The 21,117-nt window shown below is 39.8% G+C and overlaps 1 protein-coding gene across 7 annotated transcripts in view; it reads right to left on the reverse strand.

Annotated features, from left to right (window-relative positions):
- SLC4A10 (solute carrier family 4 member 10) overlaps positions 1-21,117 on the reverse strand; it is a 182,039-nt gene that overhangs the window by 96,433 nt on the left and 64,489 nt on the right. For all 7 annotated transcript variants that reach the window (XM_087709787.1, XM_087709772.1, XM_087709766.1 and 4 more), the window contains 2 exons: positions 15,908-15,989; positions 1,581-1,727 (listed from right to left, as the gene is read on the reverse strand). In XM_087709787.1, the coding sequence (XP_087565913.1) occupies positions 1,581-1,727; positions 15,908-15,989 (229 nt within the window). The remainder of the gene's footprint in view (positions 1-1,580; positions 1,728-15,907; positions 15,990-21,117) is intronic.

Genomic DNA, 21,117 nt, shown 5'->3' on the forward strand with positions numbered 1-21,117 from the left:
AAGCCATTATAACAATATCCTCTGCTGTTCCCATTGATGGCATTTGATGCTTTCTGTAGGGTTTATAAATTTTTGGAAGTTAGTGTAGTCTGAAGACCAAGTCCAGGCGAGATATAAAAGATTGGTTTTGCTTTGTTTTCTTTTTGAATAATGTTGTTAATTATATTAAACAGATAAAACAGATACCAAAATACATTAAAAATATAGAAGCTGCAGAAACCCACCCAATTCCCACCCAAAACAGGGGAAATAAGAAAAAGAAACTTCCCTTTCATCCCCAACAAGTACATTTGGCTTTAAAAATTTATCTCTGCCTTTTAAAATACAACCAAGGAAAGATTCAACTAGGAAATAAGGAGACATATTCTGGCAGTGAGAACAATCAACCAATGGAAAAGCTTGCCTTCGGAAGTTGTGGGAGCTACATCACTGGAGGCTTTCAAAAAGAGACTGGACTGCCATCTGTCAGAAATGGTGTAGGGTTTCCTGCATGGGCAAAGGGTTGGACTAGAAGACCTATAAGGTCCCTTCCAACTCTGTTAATCTGTTAATCTGTTACACCAAATATTTCTTTATTCCATACCTCACCCCATTTTCTATAAAATCATCTCTAGATCCTCAGCTCACCATATTAAACAGCAAAATCCAATAAAAGTTAACACAAGTTAACAAAAAAAAATATTCCCATTTCTATTAAAAGCCTAATCTCTCTAATTTGCCTCATAATAATAAACAAAACATGGCTGTACTTTTGGGTGCCTTTTTAGAAGGTACTTGTTATAGGGTAGGCTCATTTCTGAGTAAGGAAATGGCCCTTCACTCACACTGATGTATCGCCTTCATTTTACCATTTTTCAGGTTTTTACAGAGTATTCAACCAAGGATACACAAAAGCAACAATTCCTAGGAAGAAAGAGATGCCGATGGTTGGAGGATTTCAGTAATCAGTTTTGAGGAATATACTACTGTACTCTGATTACTCTTTTATGAATTAAGATAGCAGACAAATATTCTTTGGTCTGTCATAATTTCTTAGCTGTTTAGGTATGCAGCAATATTTACAAACTTTACCTGCTATACCAGCCCTGCTTTGTTCTGGGACAGAGATCTGCAACCTTAAACGCTCAAAGAGCCACAAAGGTCCTAACTGGAATCCCCCCATCCATAGAGTCTCCTCCTAGTGCGGCGTCCTTTTTCCTCTGCTGACCGGAAGTCCGGTTGCCCCACCACAGAGTCTCTTCCTAGCACGGCATCCATTTTCCTCTACCTGTCTTAACCCAAAGCCCTATTAATTCTGGAGCTGAGCGGCAACAGGTAGCCACAGCAGAGGGATGAAAGAGTCACATACGGCTCCAGAGCCATGGGTTGCCGACCCCTGTTCTAGGAAAAAAGAACTTGATACTATCATATATTCTCTGGTGTCATCTTGACATGTCTGCTCTAATGTGTTCCTCTTCCAACTATTACCCTATTGTCCAAAATTTCAAAAGGACTAGAATGTTTCAACTCTTGTTTACTGTGGTTCACATTTCACTGAGCTGTTTTTTTTTTCAAAAATACAAAAATAAAGCAAGACTTACCAAATGAAGGAGACTCTCGACCATCCTCTAATCCCGAATCTCTTTCTCTGTCTCTCTTTCTATGTTTGTGTCCACGGTGCCTATGGCGGCGATGGCTTTTCCTTCCACCCAATGGCACATGAACCCCGATAAACAAAGTCCTGTGACCTACACAACAGAATACAGTCCAAGTAAGTATATTTGATAACACATTTAATACTAAGATATTAGGACAACAATAATGTTTATGCATTATATAGGGGTGAATGGAAGTCCTAAAAACGTGTGTTAAAATGGGGGGAAAGGGAAAAAAAGCTGAACAGATTTAAATGCATAACCCACAAACTTGTGTGTGTGTGTGTGTGTGTGTGTGTGTGTGCGTGCACAAACACACACACACACACACACATATGCATGCATGCACATATGGAGAGGTATATAGTACCCAGTCTTTCCAATGCTGACTAGGAATTCTGGAATATTTAATTCTAACACATTAAACAGTAATAGTCTTAGTAATGGTGCTACAGCATAAAAGTGCAGTTTTAGAAGCTCTGGAAACCATCTTGAGATTATAATTATAATAAATTAAATAACATTGAATGATAAAACAGCTGAAGCAAAATTTAGAAAGTAAGTAACTCAAGTCAATAAGAAAGAACAAAGTAAGTTCAACGCTAGTTCCAATTTGGACACTTTCGCCACTTAATCATTGATTTGTATCATAAGATTTTAAACACTATGATAAAATGGGTAACAGCATATTTAGACAATCAAAATACAATACGAATAGAAATACAGAGTTGAGATATAAAGTTTACATTAGTATTTTTATACTGCTGTGCAAAATTGGATCTTAGAGTATTATTCCTGTTACAATAATTGGCAATGAAAATTCCTATTATTTTTTATATATTTGAAAATTTCATTTAATTTGGCATATTATAGCTATCATCTGTGTTTTGTTCAGAAAGAGAGAGGGGCGGAGGGAGGGAGGGGAGAGAGAGAGAAAAAGAAAGAAAGAAAGAAAGAAAGAAAGAAAGAAAGAAAGAAAGAAAGAAAGAAAGAAAGAAAGAAAGAAAGAAAGAAAACCATTCTGTTAAACAGGAATGGGTTGCTACCAGCATTACTGTCGGTTCGGCACGCAAATAAATTTGCCCATGCGCACTCACTTTGCTCGTGCGCATACCAATAGGTGCTCATTTGTACCTAAAAAGGTCTGTGCATGAGCAAAATGTTAAAAAGGTTCTAGTGAACCAGGCCGCCAAATTACTACCAGTTCAGCCGAACCGGTCCGAACCAGTAGGAACCCACCTCTACTGTTAGAGTGATTAAAAGTATTGGCTCCAACTTCAACCATAAAAGCTCACTAGTGACTTTGGGACATTCATTCTCTTCAGGCTAGCCTACCATGCAAAATTGTTATATAGAAAATATGAGAAGGAACACAGTGTATGTTACCTTCATCGGAAGGAAGGAAAGAAACATGAAAGAGAACTGATGATGTTGCCTAGTTTGGGTAATGAAACATCTGCAGGAAATCAACCAGGCTCAGAGAGCACCAAGGATCTCTCATTTCAACCCTGAGCTACAAATATTCTCTTTTATTAGTAACATGAAAGAGTTAAACCCATGCAGAGTCCAGGGGGACAGAAAATACATCTAACTATCATTATCATACTACCTGAAAAAATATAGAAATCTCTTCAGTTGGGGCTTTCATCTGCATTTACATGAACATACTCTCCAGGCACTCAAGCATATCACTTCTTTTAACTGTAAGAGCTTATAGTGACCACTAGGAGGCACCACATGACCAATTTAATCAATATGGGGACTCTTCAGGTGCAATTAATCAGAGGTTATTTTATGGGGTTCAAATTCTCTACCAGAACTCATACACTTTCTCACTTTAGATAACTATGCAGTGGGCATTAGCATTAGCTTTTAACCTGATGGTCACTGCAATCTATTTTATCTGAACTTTGAATCATTAAAAAAAAAGGGGGATAGAAATATCACCCCTAAAAAGGTGTTTGTCTGATGTTGGGAATGGTTAGGTTCAATTAAGGCCAGGTACTGAAATAGGAACATTGAAGGAAGGCCTATACAAATGAGCATGTTCCCCCCAGCATGTACTGGTACTTACTGTCAGCATAGGGACTAAGCAACATTTGAACATCATTGAGATATAGATTACTTTTTAAAAGATCATTTAAAAGTTGCTTAATATGGATAGGGACCCATTGCTTGCTTCCAGTTGCACTGCAAATGGGTTTCCCCTCAGAGTTTTCTTAATCCCTTGCATTACGGGCAAAACAAAATAAAAAATTGTGCCATATAAACACTGTAGGCATGCCATGCACAATTTGCTGACAAAATATCCAAAGGGCATTTTTAAAACGAGGACTTAACATTCCCATTTAAAATCTGTTGGAAAATAGCTCTTTTCCAATAACAACTGTCCAACTACTTGGAGAAGCAGAAAAACCACTTTTATGCAATATTTTAAGGGATCCTACTTAATGAAAAATAATCTCATTTTACAACTGTCTCACCATTATGACACAAAGTGTCCTAAAATTCTTAATTGTAAATTGTGCATTTATCATTCATGGTGTTGTTGATAATTGCCTTGCTATATATTTAGTATATAGATTGTTATTATGTGACAGGGAGTGTAAGTTGGTGCTGCCATGCAGAACAAGCACAGTAACATGCATAGGTAGGTGGGTGCGATATGTGCAGGGGTGGGTTCCTGCCAGTTCTAACCTCTTCTATAGAAGAGGTTCCATAAATCTACAGTGCCGTTTAGAACCGGTTCCAGCTCCCTCCCCCCGCCTGTCCCAACATCATCAAGATGAAGAGCGAGAGGAGGAATTCTGGGAGTTGAAGTCCACAAGCCTTAAAGCTGTCAGGTTTTAACACCCCTGGGTGGGGGGGGGGGTTCCTAAAGGGTTAGGGGTGCAAGGGTCTTGTAACTTGACAGCTTTAAGACTTGCGTGCTTCAAATGCCACAGTTTCTGAGCCAATATTTTGGCTGCTAAGCAAGAGTGTTGTTAAGTGAGTTTCAACACATTTTACAAGTTGGCCATGCCCACCCAGTCACATGGCCAGCAAGCCACTCCCACAAAGCAGGCCACACCTACAGAAGAGGTTCTAAAAATTTTTGAAACCCACCACTGGATATGTGACACAAGTGCCAGCAGGAGGGGGGCTGAACTCTGGATACGAATAATAGGGCATGCATGTGGATGCTGCTGCATGGCATGAGCACAACAAAGCACTCGGATGTGTGTTGCTGCTGCAGGGCACAAGTGTGACAGGGCATGCAGGTGAACACTGCGATGGGGCATATAAGCAGGGCCCACGCTCACCCTCTCACCCAGAGGCTCCTCAGGCAAAAAAAAAAGTAATGGAAGCGAGGGCCACTTAGGGGAGCAACTTGCAAACTTCCCCGCCTGTTTCTCCATTGGGTTTATTTGTTGGAAACTGGCAAAGAAGGTGATCGCATGACCGTGGGGCACTGCAACCATTTTATGTACAAGCCGTGACTGCGTAGATACTCGGATGGCTGCAACTTTGAAGACTGGTTGTAATTTGCCCTCAGGCAATGCCTCCATTTGCTGAACATTTGTCGTCACTAAGCAAGGACTATCTGTATTTGTATTTATTAATAATATTTACTTAAACTGTCCTTTCATATGGAGTTGCGAGCAAGGATATGTATTTCTAAGATTGGGAGAAACTCATACTAAAAGCTGCATGACAGTTAAGATGCTGGGGACGTTTGTCTTGTAATAGATGCAATAGGTGGTCCTCTATCAGAATTATTATGGTTGCAGATTTTTGCATTGAATAGAGACTCAGTTTACATGGCCACCAAGATCTCTTTAGAACACTCTTCTACTACCATTGCTGAGCTCATATAAAGGACTAATTTGCCTGATCTCATCCACCCACTAAGATTATTCAGCCTGTTGTGGACGTTTATTTATTCTGTTTTAGAAACGGGGTCAATGCAAAACCATCCAATGCCTATGCAGAAAGGATCCAGCTGTTGCTAATCCCCCCAAGCTGATGTTTGAGTTGCAACAACACTACTGAATCTGCTCATCAATAACTGATTCTGAGAACAAGAGAGAGTACCATACAGCATTCAACATTGCTTAGCTACAGCTCCCTCCATATCTAGCAACTTATATAACCAATGGGGTGTGATGCTCAAAATTATAACTCCTCAACATCTGGAGGACACTACAATAGTCCATTCCTCTTCTGAGAGGGAGAGTAAAGTAAAATACTTTCACCCCGGGATCTATAAATTCTCCACAGAAACCTTGACCTTGAATAAATCCTTCCTTGGAAGAAGGTATTAGAGTCGGCAGGTCTTCCAGAAAGCCATTTAGAGATGCTCTTTGGGCCTGGCAAATATTCCACAGAGTGATTCGTAAGCCATCCAGAGTCATTGATTGAGACTGGCAGCAATAGAAAATAAATAAAATAACAAATAAACTGCTTTCCTGCAAATACAATAGGAACAGAGAGCTGCAGGATCTGATGTGGGTCAGTCATCAGGACCATGCTGGAGCTCATCCTCAGGAACTTCCTGAGGATGGTCTCCAGCATGACTCCAAAAGCTCGGAAGACTAAACCTCTGATCCTGGTGACCAACCCAGATTGGATCCTGCAACATTATCCTAGGACATGTATATATTTGCCTTCCTTCAGAACAGAGAGTTTCCATAATAAACAAAGGAAGGTGCATAGTTAATTTGAAGGGGAGGAAGAAGGAGACAAACCGAGCATATTTTTTTATTATTTTTACATTTAAAACAATGCAGTCGAAGTGATCATACATTCACATTATATACAGCTAGTCTCAACCATTAACAATTAGCCTACTTAATACATTGTCCAATCACAATATATACAGTTTGTTCCAGTCTTGTCACCTTGTCTTATACCATCATAAAGATTTTATCATAAAATCTGTTCCAGACTTCAAAATATTCTGATTCCCCTTTATTTTTAAATTCAAGAGTGAGCCTATCTGCTGCTGCATCGTCCAACACTTTTGTGATTATATCTAGCTAAGAACCAAGCATATTTTTTTATCTCAAATGATCTTTGCCTAAACCAAAATAAAATGTATTATTTAATTTTATTTCTTGTAAGGGAGTAGTCCTGCAAGAATCCTATAAGACTCAAACTCATGTTAGACTTCTGTGGATAATGAGGAGATCTAGAGCACTAGGGTAATGGTGAACAGATGAGATGGAGAAAGCTTGCTTTGTGAGGAGAACCTAGAGGCATCTTTCTCTAATTCCCTCTCTTTTTCTGAACAGTAATTCATCCATAATCACTCTAGAGGAGACAAACATCTTTTACCAGCTACTTGGCATGAGAAGGAGCTGAAGCTAGATTTCTAGCCTAACATGTTAACCCTACACCAGGGTGACAAACTCATGGCCCGCAGGCCAGATGTATCACACGCTGGCCACATCCACCCCTGGTTTAGCAAAGGGGGGGGAAGTCATGATACATCCTTTCATTTATTCGATTTATAAGCCGCCCAATCCCGGAGGACTCCGGGCGGCTTACACAGAACAAGAAAAGAAACAAACAAAAAATAAAAATAAAAAATTTAAAAAATTCTCCAACGTTCAGATTGGGGCTGGACCCTACATAATAAGGTCAACAGCCCCAGGCCTGCCGGAACAGCCAGGTTTTAACAGCTTTTCTGAAGGCCATGAGGGTGGGTGAGGTCCGGACCCCTGGGGGCAGCTGATTCCACAGGGTCGGAGCAGCCACAGAGAAGGCCCTCCTCCAAGGCCCCGCCAGCCGACACTGTCTGGCTGATGGCGTCCTAAGGAGGCCCACCCTGTGGGATCTTATCGGCCGTTGGGAGGTATGTGGCAGTAGGCGGTCTCGCAAATACACTGGTCCTGAGCTGTATAGGGCTTTAAAGGTAATGACCAACACCTTGAATTGCGTTCGGAGACCAATTGGTAGCCAGTGCAGCTCGCGGAGGATAAGTGTAATATGGGTGTATCTCGGTACACCCAATATCGCTCGTGCGGCTGCATTCTGGACTAGCTGTAGTCTCCAAACGCTTTTCACGGGTAGCCCCATGTAGAGCGCATTGCAATAATCCAGCCTTGAGGTGACAAGGGCGTGAGTGACTGTTTGAAATGCACTCTGATCCAAGTAGGGCTGCAATTGATGCACCAGGCGACCCTGGGCAAAGGCCCCCCTGGTCATAGCCGACAAGTGGTGTTCCAGTGTCAGCTGTGAGTCCAGGAGGACCCCCAAATTGTGGACCCTCTCTGCGGGGTGTAAGTTTTCACCCCCCAGGATCAAGGATGGACTGTCTGAACTGTCCTTCAGGGGCAACATCCACAGCCACTCGGTCTTGTCAGGATTGAGTACGAGTTTGTTTACCCCCATCCAGATCCTGACAGCTTCCAGGCATTGGCACATCACGTCCGCGTCACATCACATGACGACAACATGACGCCACGAGTTTGACACCCCTGCCCTACACCATATTGGGTCTTACCAAACCTTACAGCATGTATCACCCTCTCCATTAACACAGTTTCTCTGGAAACAAGACAAAAGGAATTCCCTGGAAACAATCTTCATTAAAACTCATAATGTATGATGTAACATGGCTTTATCAAAGTGGCGTTGTATCCTAGACAGGATTCTAAATAAAAATAGATTAAGGGATAGAAAACTCGGTAAGAAAGAATGGTTGATACAGGACAATGCAAACATTCACTGAAGTATGAAGAAAGGACCAAGGAAGGAAAAGAGAAACATCTGCGAACCACTATTCAAGCTCTGTGTTCCTAAAGTTAATTGTAGCCCAGAAACCAATAATTTGGGATTCAAAAAAAGGGGGAAATTAGAGGATTGTAACAGATGATAACTACTGAAGAGAAGACAGAATGGGAGCTAAGGAATAAACAGGAAACATGAGGCCTAATGCACACTGAAGTGATAAATCTTGTTTGGAGCATTTCAAATTGCGGGCAGGGTCTTCCCATGATTTTGTGTTCTTCCAGATAAAAAATTTCCCACAGCATAGAAACAAAAGGCAAAAACAAATGCACATTGTATATAGGAGCTGTGACATCATGTGAGTTTTCCCTGCCTTTTCATTATTGCACTCCCAGCCACAGGTTTCCCATACTATTGTGAAATGTTCTTAAAATAATGGTTACTAAACATAATGGCTCCACCCTGGCACATTTTCTACGCTGTTTCCTGCACTGCTCAATCGGAGGCCAACTGCCATCCAAAAGGCTATACAACTAAGCACCCATTAAATCTACATTAAATCAAATCTCTTTACAAAGAAGAAGAAAAGAGATCCCATCTATCTGAAAGCTCATTTACATCAGACAGGATTGTTTTATTTATATTTATTTATACTTCACATTTCTTATCCACCCATCTCCCACAGAGAGGGGCTGTCTGCATTATAACTTAGTGCAGCAGCTGATAATCAAAGATCAATCCACAACTATTTTAACTCAGTCTATTCAAAACTTAAGAGTTTTACAATTCGCCTTCTGCTTTATTGCAATAGAATTGTGATTACTTATTTTTCCCCATCAAGCAAGAATTTTAAAGACTGATCACTAACATAATCTGTTGTGCAGAAAAACAGCAACTTTTTAATAATGATTGTGAAGCTGAAAGATGAGTCTCCCTAAAGAGGTGTTTGTCTCTTTTAACATTTAGGAGAATTTTTTTTTTAAAGCAAGTTTTCAAACTAGGGAGAACAGAATTACCATTTTTTCAGAGTATAAGACGCACCTTTTTCCCTCAAAAAAGAGGCTGAAAATCTGGGTGCGTCTTATACATTGAATACAGCATTTTTTGACTCCTGAAACCCCATCCCTTTACCAAAATGGCTGTGCATAGCCTCTAGGAAGCTTTTAGAGAGCTCCTGGGCGCTGGGGAGGGCAGAAATGAGAAAAATACAGCCCATTTTTTGCTCAGTTATACCACCCCCAGCCCTCAGGAGCACTCTATAAGCTTCCTAAAGGCTATCCATGCCCTTTTTTTTTACGAAAAATGGGCCATTTTTTGCTCGTTTTTGGCTCCACCCCACCCCACCCCTCCAGGAGCACTCTGCAAGCCCCTTAAAGGCTATTCATGCTTTTTTGGGGGGGAATGTGCCCATTTTTGTAAAATGGGGAGGTTTGCAAAGTGCAAAAACTATTATTATTTTTTTGCCTCTTCAAAATCTTGGTGCGTCTTATACTCCGGTGCATCTTATGCTCTGAAAAATACGGTAAGCGAATAAAGCACTATTCAGGATAATGACATTAGACTTCCTCAAATACTGGGAATGACTAGCTCAGTATAAATAATAATTATCCTGTTCTAAGTGTTTATTTATGCAACTGTTTTTTCTATGCCTGTTCCTTATCAGTGAGGGCTAGTCACGATGAGCAATTCCCATTTTGCTGACTGGATCTTGCAGGCATTTGATCATGTATAGTGCAACTTCTTTCGCTATCTTTTGGGGTTTGGGGGGAATATAGGTAGTCCTCACTTATGTCCACAATTGAGCCCCAAAGTGAGACATTTATTAAGTACATTTTGCTCCATTTTACTGCCTTTTTTGCTACAGTTGTTACATTAGTAACATAGTTATTAAGTGAATATGGCTTTCCATTGCCTTTGGTCACGAAAGGTCATCACCTGACCCAGGGACACTGCAACCCTAATAAATGTGAGTTAGCTGCTAAGCATCTGAATTTTGAGTATATAACCATGCTGCAATGGTCGTAAATGTGAAAAAAATCATCAGCCAGTACTTTTTCAGTACTGTTGTAACTCTGAATGCTCACTAAATGAACTGTTGTAAGTAGAGAACTAACTGTATTCCTTGTCTTATAGACCTGTGAATGAACTAAACTAAACTCTTCAGAGAGATTCAAAAAATAAAATTATGAAGAGCTTTAGGAGGATATTTTGAAATTGTGTGAAGGATCAACCAAATAGCAAATACAGCGGTGGTGGGTTTCAAAAATTTTTAGAACCTCTTCTGTAGGTATGGCCTGCTTTGTGGGAGTGGCTTGACAGCCATGTGACTGGGTGGGAGTGGCTTGGCAGTCATGTGACTGGGTGGGCATGGCCAACTTATAAAATGTGGTGAAACTTGTTTAACAACGCTTTTGCTTAGCAACAAAAATATTGGCTCAGAAACTCTGGCATTTGAAGCATGCAAATCTTAAAGCTGTCAAGTTATAAGACCCTTGCACCCCTAACCCTTTAGAAAAAAAACCTCAGGGGTGTTCAAACTTGACAGCTTTAAGAATTGTGAACTTTAACTCCCAGAAGTCCTCCTCACGCTCTTCATCTTGATGATATGCGGGCGGGCGGGAGGAGGGAGCTGGAACCGGTTCTAAACGGCACTGTGGATTTGTGGAACCTCTTCTATAGAAGAGGTTAGAACTGGCAGGAACCCACCCCTGAAATACACCCATATACTTTATGTAGACATGCTACACACTGGTGTAATAAGAGTAACACATCAACTTTGCATCAACACTGATGAGGTCTAACTTATCCTTTATCTGATGTTTTTTAATGAGATAGGACAGATCTGGAAAATGTGTAAAAGAGGGCAACTGGAATAATTTGACCATATGCATTTAAACACCTTTCTTAAGAAACATGGTTAGAATGCTTGAGACTCTTTACTATGGATGGGAGGGAGGGATTGAAGACTCTTAGGATAAGAAGCACATGGTCTGAGGTTTGGTTGGCATGGTGATTTATAGCAGAGGTGGTATTCAGTAGGTTCTGACCATTTCTGGAGAACCGATAGTGGAAATTTTGAGCAGTTTAGAGAACTGGTAAATACTACCTGTGACTGGCCCCACCCGCACCTATTCTCTGCCTATCGAGTCCAAGCCGATATGGAGGAAGTATCCTTTTCCTGGAGTGGGGTGGGAATGGAGATTTTACAGTATCCTTTCCCTGCCAGGCCCACCAAGCCATGCCCACCCAGCCATGCCCACAGAAGTGTTAGTAAAAAGTTTTGAATCCCACCACTGATTTATGGTATGATAAAGTTAAAGTAAATGTAGATTTTAAAAATCGTTATTATCAGGAATGCTATATTCCAAATATGGAATAGATACAAACCCAGGCTATGCCCAAAAATACTCTTGCATATTTCAGCCAAAGAAATGTTTCACAGAAAAGAAACAGTGTCAAAGATAAACGGTTACATATAAAGGCTTGATTATACAGGAAAATAGAGAGCTTAAGATGAAATCAAGATAACAATTGACTGCTGAGGGCCTTAGTTTTCAATGGTTTTCACACACACAATTAAGAGAAAGATTTAATATAGATAAGATAACAGGAATAGAAAATGATAAAATGAAATGAAAATGAATTATGTATAAATGATGAATATGTGACTGCTAGAATGTACTGTATGAAATTTGAAATAGAAGAAGTTACAAAATGCATGATACACGTGCCAAGAACATTTTTTGTTGTTTGATTTTTATATTTGTTTGGAAGGGATCGTGATCACCTAGTACAACCCCTCCCCAAGGCAAGAGATCATTATTTAAATGGATTAAAGAAGAAAATGTGATTAAAAGGTTTGAAATTTACTTTCTCTTACAATTTAAAGGAGTAGCTTTATAAAATGATGCACCATTGGTATATGATTCCAGAAATGTTGTCTAAAATGTATAGTGGTACCTTAATATCAGTGGTGCATTAACCATTAAGCAGACTAAACATGTGCTTAGGGCACCAGGCCCAAAGGGGGCATCACAAAGTTGAGAAAAACAAATGAAGATTTGTACAGTATGTACAAAGGAGAGGGATACCAAGATTTGTCAGTGCTCAGGGCACTCGTGAGCCTTAATCTGCCACTGCTTAGTACTCAACTTTAATTGGTTCCGGGAGGCCCAATGAGTACCAAAAACGATGAGTACCAAACAAAATTTTCCCACAAGGTAGGAAGTGAGTCACAAGGCAGCCAAAACTGACAAGTTTCTAGCTTGTGCGTTGAGTACCACACAAACAATAAGTACCAGGACAAATTTTTTGCATAAAAAATGCACTGAGTACCAAATTTAATGAGTACCAAATTTAATTTCAAAAGAGCCGAGTACCAAGGTATTCTTGGAAATGTGAAAATATGAAGAGATGTTTTATCATGTATTTTTCTTTTAGTCTTTTGTATTTCTTTTTTTCTTTTTCCTTAACCAAATTCAGTGCCCTTCCAACAGTTCTTACTGAATAAGTCCCTTTCAAAGTGAGACTTTGTTCAGGAGGTGGAGGAATAATTGAATCAATGGAATATGTTATTCTGTATTGCCCTATCTACGTAGGTGCTCACCAGGAATTAATACTTCCACTCTTTACAAAATATCCTGGTTATTCCAACTTGTTTTATCTAAAGATGTTATTATCAAATTAATCTGACGTTATTTCCTTGCCCACAGCCAAGTTCTGTTCCATTCTCTGCACAGAATGCCATAGTATTAACTCTAAACCTTTTCTGAAATTTTGGAATAGCTATGTTTCTTTTATCTTAATTAATTGTGAGTTTGGTGTTTTATTTACTGGTCTATGACTGAGTAAATATGTTATTGATTGATCATTTATGTTTCTGTAGTTTTTTTTAAGCCTATATAAAATATTTTTTCATTAAAAATATTTAAAAAGGAGATTAAAGGTGGACATAAATCATGAGATAGGCAAATTCATAAAATATATACATTCAAATAACCTGGAGAAAATAGATAGCAATAAACTTTTTTTCACTAAAATAGATGATCATCCCAATAAAACTAATTAGAAAGGGTTTTTGAAAATGAAGCCAAGAATACGTAATTCAGTTCTGGAATCCATGAAAGCAAAATGTAATAATTGGCCACTAATTTGAATGGTTTAGAAGATAATTGAATAAATTCATGGAGGGCAGGTCAATCAATGGTTACTATTTTTTTTTTAAAATGTTGATTTTTTTGATAGTATATGAGGGTAGACGAATAGTTTAAAACAAAAATAATCAAAAGATAACATAAGAGCTATCAAACTTGCAACTCAACCTCACCTCCAGATGCGAGCAGCATGCTTTCAAACTACAGCTGCAGGGGAAACAACATTGGGTAAAGAATAGATCCTCATCTCACCTTGAAGACCGAATGTCTGGCTGGCCATTGTGAGAAAGAAAACAGCTACCTGTAATCATCTAGGAGTGGTGGTGGGATTCAAATTTTTTTACTACCAGTTCTGTGGGTGTGGCGTGGTGGGCGTGACATAACTTGGTGGGCATAGTAGGGGAAGGATACTGTAAAATCTCCATTCCCTCCCTACTCCAGGGGAAAGTTACTGCAAAATCCCCATTCCCTCCCAACCCCACTAACCTGCTTTCCAGCTCTGTTCTCCTGTGCAGGGCAACAAAAGAAAACCCAGCCAATCAGCTGGGATTCGAGAAGCACTGAATAGATGGGGGTGGAACCAGTCAGAGGTGATATTTGCCGGTTCTCCAAACTATCAAAATTTCCACGGTTTCGCTAGAACCGGCCAGAAATGGCTGAACACCATCTCTGTCTAGGAGGACTATTCTACTACACCAACACATGTACTCAACCACTTCATGCATCTCGTGTGGTGCTTCCTGATCAACCCCAGTATAGTAAAGAAGGTGATATTCATTAAGAGAGGTGCGGAAATTTAAAGGTAATTATCTGCACATTTTTTGTTACAAATAGTGGAAGCTAGCGAGGTCCTTCTACTACAGAATAGCCTAAAACATATAACTCAGTTCCCTCCTGTAGGCTATAGGTGCTTTCAAAAAGTAATTTCCAAAACCTGAAAACAGTTCACACCTAGTTTTAAAAGGCTGAAGCAGAGAGGGGAGATGTCCCGTGATGCAAACAAACTTCAGTAAAATCAGGAAAGGTTTCCTATTAGAATGTAATACATACAAAGTTTTCACAAACACCTCTGAAGAAATAAACAGCTTGATCATAATATATCACTAACCCATGATAAATTTAGGATTCTACATTTAGGATAAAGACAAAGTGTATCTTTATCCTAAATGTATAATGAGTATGCATTTAACAGTATACTATTATAAAGCAAACATTTATTTTTATTTTCTTTCCAGGCAGGGATTGCTTCACTCATACACATACACACACACACACACACACACACACACACACAGAGAGAGAGAGAGAGAGAGAGAGAGAGAGAGAGAGAGAGAGAGAGAGAGAGAGAGAGAGAACATTCTGAGGTTGCGACATACTCTCTGACTTGATCTGAACAAGTCATCTGAGACAATGATGCTGCATTTTGTGTCTCAGTGAATAAGGTCACAGCAAAAGATATGATATAAAAATAACCCATAAGGATGTTCTATACAAAAGACAGAAATGGCCAAGAGATTTTTTAGCACATCAAATCAATCAATTCAACCTAGAGATCTAGAAGGAAACCAAAGGAAATCTACCTTTCTATGTAATTCTTAAATGAGCAGACTGGAGCTTTGCTTTCTGGGTCAACTAACTTCCCACATGTGAAATAAAGTGTAAATGAAAGCTCCATGTCAAAAAGGACATAATCTCACCCACATTGATGAGATTAGTAATGAATGGTAATAAGTATATAGGTAAGCCTGCCCTTAACATGAATTTCCTTTTAATGCTTGGTATTCAATATTACTGTGGGTTTTTTTAGCAAATCTGACAGCAAAATATAGGTAGTCCTCATTTAACGAACAGTCACCCAACAGCTGTTCAAAGTTATGATGGATTCCCCCAAAAGCTAATTATAGGAGTCCTCAACTTATAATAGTTTAGTGACCATTCAAAGTTACAACGGCACTGACAAAAGTGACTTATGACCATTTTTCACAGCTACGACCTTTGCAGCATCCCCATCATCATGTGATAAAATTCCGATGCTTGGCAACTGGGTCATACTTATGACCATTGCTGTGCCCCAAGGTCATGGTATCCCCTTTTGCAACCTTCTAGCAAGCAGAGTCAATAGGGAAGCCAGATTCACTTAACAACCGGGTTACTCATTTCACAACTGCAATGATTCGCTTAACAACTGAGGCAAGAAAACTCGCAAAATGGGGCAAAATTCACTTAACAAATATCTCATTTAACAATTGTGGGCTCCATTGTGGCCATAAATCGAGGATTACCTGTGCAAGCTTATTCAGGAGTTCTGACGGCTGCACACACTCCCATAGTTACATAACTACATTTCATGTGTTTGCATGTGTTTCAAAGAAATAAAAGCTTGAATCAGAAATAAGCAGCTCTCACCTTCCAAGTCCTCCTTTTCAAAATGGGTATTGAGGATAGAGCGTGTTCCTCCCTGGTCCACCACCGCCTCTTCATCATTCCTCTGTAATATAAAAATGGTACTAGATATCATTCTCCACCAGGGTGAAATTCTGCATGATTTACAATTTAAAACACTCATTAGAATAAACATTGCTGGCTCTAATTAAAAGATAATGTGGTATCTTCTTCCCATCAGCACCAAAAAATGCCTCTAAGACAGGGGTCTCCAACCTTGGCAACTTTAAGCTGCCAGACTTCAACACCCAGAATTCCCCAGCCAGCAAAGAATTCTGAGAGTTGAAGTCCTCCAGGCTTAATGTTGCCAAGGTTGGAGACCTCTGCTCTAAGAAGCAGACCTCAATGTTCCCTGATGCTGTTTAAAGACTGGCTCCACTCAGGGGTGGTATTCAGCAGGTTCTGACCAGTTTTGGAGAACCAATAGCAGAAAATTTGACTAGTATGGAGAACCAGTAAATACTACCTCTTTCTGGCCCCACCCCCATCTATTCTTTGCCTCCCGAGTCCTAGCTGATCGGGAGAGAATGGAGATTTTACAGTATCCTTCCCCTGCCACACCCACCAAGCCACACCATGCCCACCAAGCCATACCCACAGAACCGGTAGTAAAAAAAAATGAATCTCACCACTGGTTCCACTCTAGGGAACTGAACATGGTCATCCTAAATAGCATCTATGGGTAGCCTTAACATTTCCATATAACTTCACAAAAGCTGATGCTGATAAAATGCTTTCCCTGCTCATGCTAATGAAGATCTGACTGCCTAGCATAAGGTTAATCAGAATGTAAAAATAACAAAATAAGATGAGTTAGGCCACTAAGCAATACTGACAAGTTGCCTGAGAGCCAAATGGAACAAAAGGGGATAGGCTACTTCCTTTATATAGAAGAGCACATCTCACCAAGGAAACCACAATATGCATCTTAATTGCTTGGAATTAATTGCTTAAGTTCTAAAATGGCATGCCGCTATTTTATTTATTCAATTTCTGTAGCCGCCCATCTCAGTCAATGACTCTGTCACTGTGCAAACTACTGCAGACTTTTTAAATAAATTATCATGGCCAGTGCCTGGGTTAGAATCAGGCTTAGAGATCCATTATTAGTACATCCTATTCATCTATACATGTATACATTATATTCCTAATACATGAATAGCATGTATACATCATTTATCAGTAATATCATATACAAATGATATTCATGTATCAGGAATATCATGTATACGGTTTACCTTTATTACATTGTAACAGCTAAGGTGAAGCGCCCATCAACATGAGTGATGTTGAGTTGGCCATGCCATGTATTCGCCATGTATCATGAATACCATGTATTCATGATACAGGAATACATGATATAGTCAGAGCAACCAACAGAGAGATGCTGAGTCATATAAAACCAGAAACATAATTAGAAGCCAAACTCACAAGACTGTCTGATTTACTTTGACCACGTCATGCATGCAAATTCATTGGAGAAGTCAATGATGCTAGCAGTGGTGGGATTCAAATAATTTAACAACCGGTTCTCTGCCCTAATGACCAGCTAGGTAGGTGGGGCTCAGTGTTCATGTGACTGGGTGGGTGTGGCCAACTCAACATCATTCACGTTGATGGGCGCTTCGCCTTAGCTGTTACAATGTAATAAGGGTTAACCGGAGAGGTAGTTTCTGTAAGCAGGGCAATAAAGATTAGGCTAGAAACAACACTATAATGTTTCCTTCCTGCCTTCCTTACAGGATTAGCCCTGTAAAGTAGAAAAAACCAAAAGGAGATATCTTCTAACAACCGGTTCTCCGAACTGCCTAGAAAGTTAACAACCGGTTCTCCGGGATAGGTGCGAACTGGCTGAATCCCACCACTGGATCTAGGAATGGTGGTTGGCAGAACAAGAAAAAGGGGCAAGCAAAGAACACAGCAGCTTGATAACATCAAAACTGATACAAAGATGAACATCCAACAACTGTAAGAAGCTATGCTTGGAGAGTAACATGGACAGCAGCACTTGCCTATAAAGTCACACACAAATGAATGATTAAACAACATTCATGGTACCAGAAGTAACTGAGTTCAACAGAAATGTATTAGTTAAGATTTCTATTCATGCACTGTCACTTTATTACTATTACACAGTTTATAATTACTAATCATCCTGTTTTAGTTCATAGGAACAACATCATGATTTCATCTTCAATCATTCTTGTATGTTATTGCCAGATCTTCTCATCACAAGTAAGTCTGAAAAATCTCTCTGATCCTGTATTGTCACATGAAGCGGATTGCCACTGACTCGTGTTTTCAAATTTTCATTTAGTTAAAAAAAAAATTTGGACACAGTGTTGTGAGGTTTGATATTTCTTATGCTCTGCAAGAAGGCTGGGGAAGTGCCAAATACAAGGATGACACACAACTTGCTATTCTTACTAGGCATTCCAACAAGGGGATTCAGGAAAAAATGTAGGTCAGCCATAGTCATACATCTCCTTGGAACCGCTAATCAAGTGTTCAGTAACTGATAATGCAAAAGTTGCATGTTCAATTGATGTACAAACTTCCCTTGTTCTCCTCCAACATACCTCTACTAGAGCTGCGGGGCTCAGTGGTTAGAGTGCAGCACTGCAGGCTACTTCTGCTGATCATTGGCTGACCGCAGTTTGGCAGATCGAATCTCACCAAGCTCAAGGTTGACTCAGCTTTCCATCCTTCTGAGGTGGATAAAATGAGGACCCAGATTGTTGGGGAAAATATGCTGACTCTTACAGAGGGCTATAAAACCATTATGGAATGGTATATAAGTCTAAGTACTATTGCTACTTTTAATCACAGTTAATGTTTGCAACTACAGGAGCTTTTGTCACTGCCATTATAGATACTAGGTGGTTGGCGTGAGCCACTGTTAGTCCTATCAGTAGTATCAGAAGAAGAAGAGATAAACCCCCAAGTGGTCCCAAATACTTTCAGGGAGCCAATGATCGATCAATGATCAGAGTGCTAAAGATGACTGCAAGGAATACAAATCCATCCACTCCCACCATTCAGTCAAAACTGAAGAAGCTTCTTAGATAAGAAGTGAAATGTTTTCAAGGAAAAACAAAGGAAGTCCAGTTGCCTTTCGAAAAATGACCTTTGGGACAAGAAATGAAAAGCTTCCACTAAACTCATTCATTCCCATTCAGGCAATGTAGACATAAAAAGAAACTAGTATAAACTGAATCCTTCCCTTTTAAGAAGCCATAATGCTAAGCTGTAAGTTTTTTATTATTATTTTTGGAGAGATATTTAATGTATATAGCTAATAGAGGTATATTTTATTGATTGGTTGATCAAATTTCAAATCACCCATCACACCTGTGCCTCATGTATATTATAATTATATATTATATATATTTTTCTATCATTTTAATTTTTACTCTGTTGTAATCAGCCCAGACGTTTGTGACTGGGGAGAGCTATAAAAAAAACTGCAAATAAATAAATAATTCAGTATGATGCACTGACTATGTCTCTGGGGCTTATTCTACATTCCATTGTTTAAAATTCTCGCTAGAATAATGTGAAAACCAGGCCAGTATCTCATTTAAAAAAAAAAACTGTGGGCATGCATGTGTCAACCAGCCACTCCTTCTTTAGAAATGTAGGTCTATAATACAATTGCTGATTTAAATATCACCACAGAAATAGTTCATGCCATTATGACCAGCACAGTATTTCATACAAAACATATATTGTACGATAGTCCTGATTATAAGAAAACCTGAACAGATACTCACTACTAGGATATGTTTTCTGTAATGAAGCCCCTTATTTTCTGTTCCATTTCTTTTTAGGCATTTAGACAAATCCAGAGAAAACAGCTCTTTCACTGCATTATTAATCTGTATACATATCTAATTTTTAGACATTAATTATGTTCAGCACTTTTTCTTAATATTCATGTTGATCGGTACAACAATTAGCTTCTTTAAAGCCAAAGAGGAGCATGCTAATAGAACATATGGGTAGCTCAGGGCACAGAAGAAGACATCTTTTCAAAGGTTATCAAGTTCTTGTCTTGGTTGTAGAAACTAACAAACCCCTGCAAGCTGTCCATGAGATGAAAGCCATTATGCCCAACTGATTTATTAGACTAACATTTATTCACCCATCTGATGCCGCAGCTCCCCTCCCTTTTTACAAACCTAATGATATTATCCCTCTGAATGTGATAAATGCAGTCCTTGGTTAATGATGGTAATTGGAACCAGAAACTCCTGTCACTGAGTGACATGGTTCTAAAGCACAATGTCACATGGCCGCTCTGGCTTACAATGGCAGTTCTGGCGGTTCCAGTTGCCCCTGTTAAACAAATCCCATGGGGTTCATTAGGTGCAACACCATCTGATCGCCATTTGCAACCTGCCGCCGGCAATCCCATTCACTCTGCTTGTCAGACGTTGGCAGTGAAGGTCACAAATGGCAACCATGGGATGCTGCCACTGATACAATTGTGAGCTGGTTGCCAAATGCTCGAATCACTATTCCATGACCGAGGAGGGATTCACATTCTTTTACTACCGGTTCTGTGGGCGTGGCTTGTGGGTCTGGTGTGACCTTTTTGGGTGTGACTTTCTGGGCATGGCAGGGGAAGGATACTGCAAAATCCCCATTCCCTCCCCACCCCACTAATCTGCTTCCCAGCTCCGTTCTCCTGTTCAGGGCAACAAAAGGAGATCAGTTGGGAGGCAGCTGGGGTGGGGCCAGCCTATTTGACGGTTCTCTGAACTATTCAAAATTTCCACTACCGGTTCTCCAGAACCTGTCAGAACTGGCTGAATACCACCTCTGTCCATAACGTCCGGGATAGCCACAAGCTTTGAAGACCGGGCACAAGTCTTCTTCAATGCCATCGTAACTTTAAACAGTTACTAAAGGAGTGGTCATTAAACTGAGGATCACCTGTATTATATTCCACATTTTTTTAAAAAAGGTAAAGGAGTCCCTGCAGATTTTACTCCACTAGTCATTTGCAGACTATAGAGGGGCGGTACTAATCCCTGTTTCAAGGCCGCTGAGCCAGCGCTGCCCGAAAATATTTCCCTAGTTGTGGTCAGCATGACGTCCTGGAACAATGTTATCTTCCCACCAAAATGGTACCTATTTATCTGTTGGCATTTGCATGCTTTGGAACTGCT

The sequence above is a fragment of the Thamnophis sirtalis genome, unplaced genomic scaffold, assembly GCF_051295495.1.
Source record: "Thamnophis sirtalis isolate CommonGarterSnake01/CBP01778 unplaced genomic scaffold, rThaSir2_p1.2 scaffold_1, whole genome shotgun sequence".
NCBI classification, from domain to species: domain Eukaryota; kingdom Metazoa; phylum Chordata; class Lepidosauria; order Squamata; family Natricidae; genus Thamnophis; species Thamnophis sirtalis.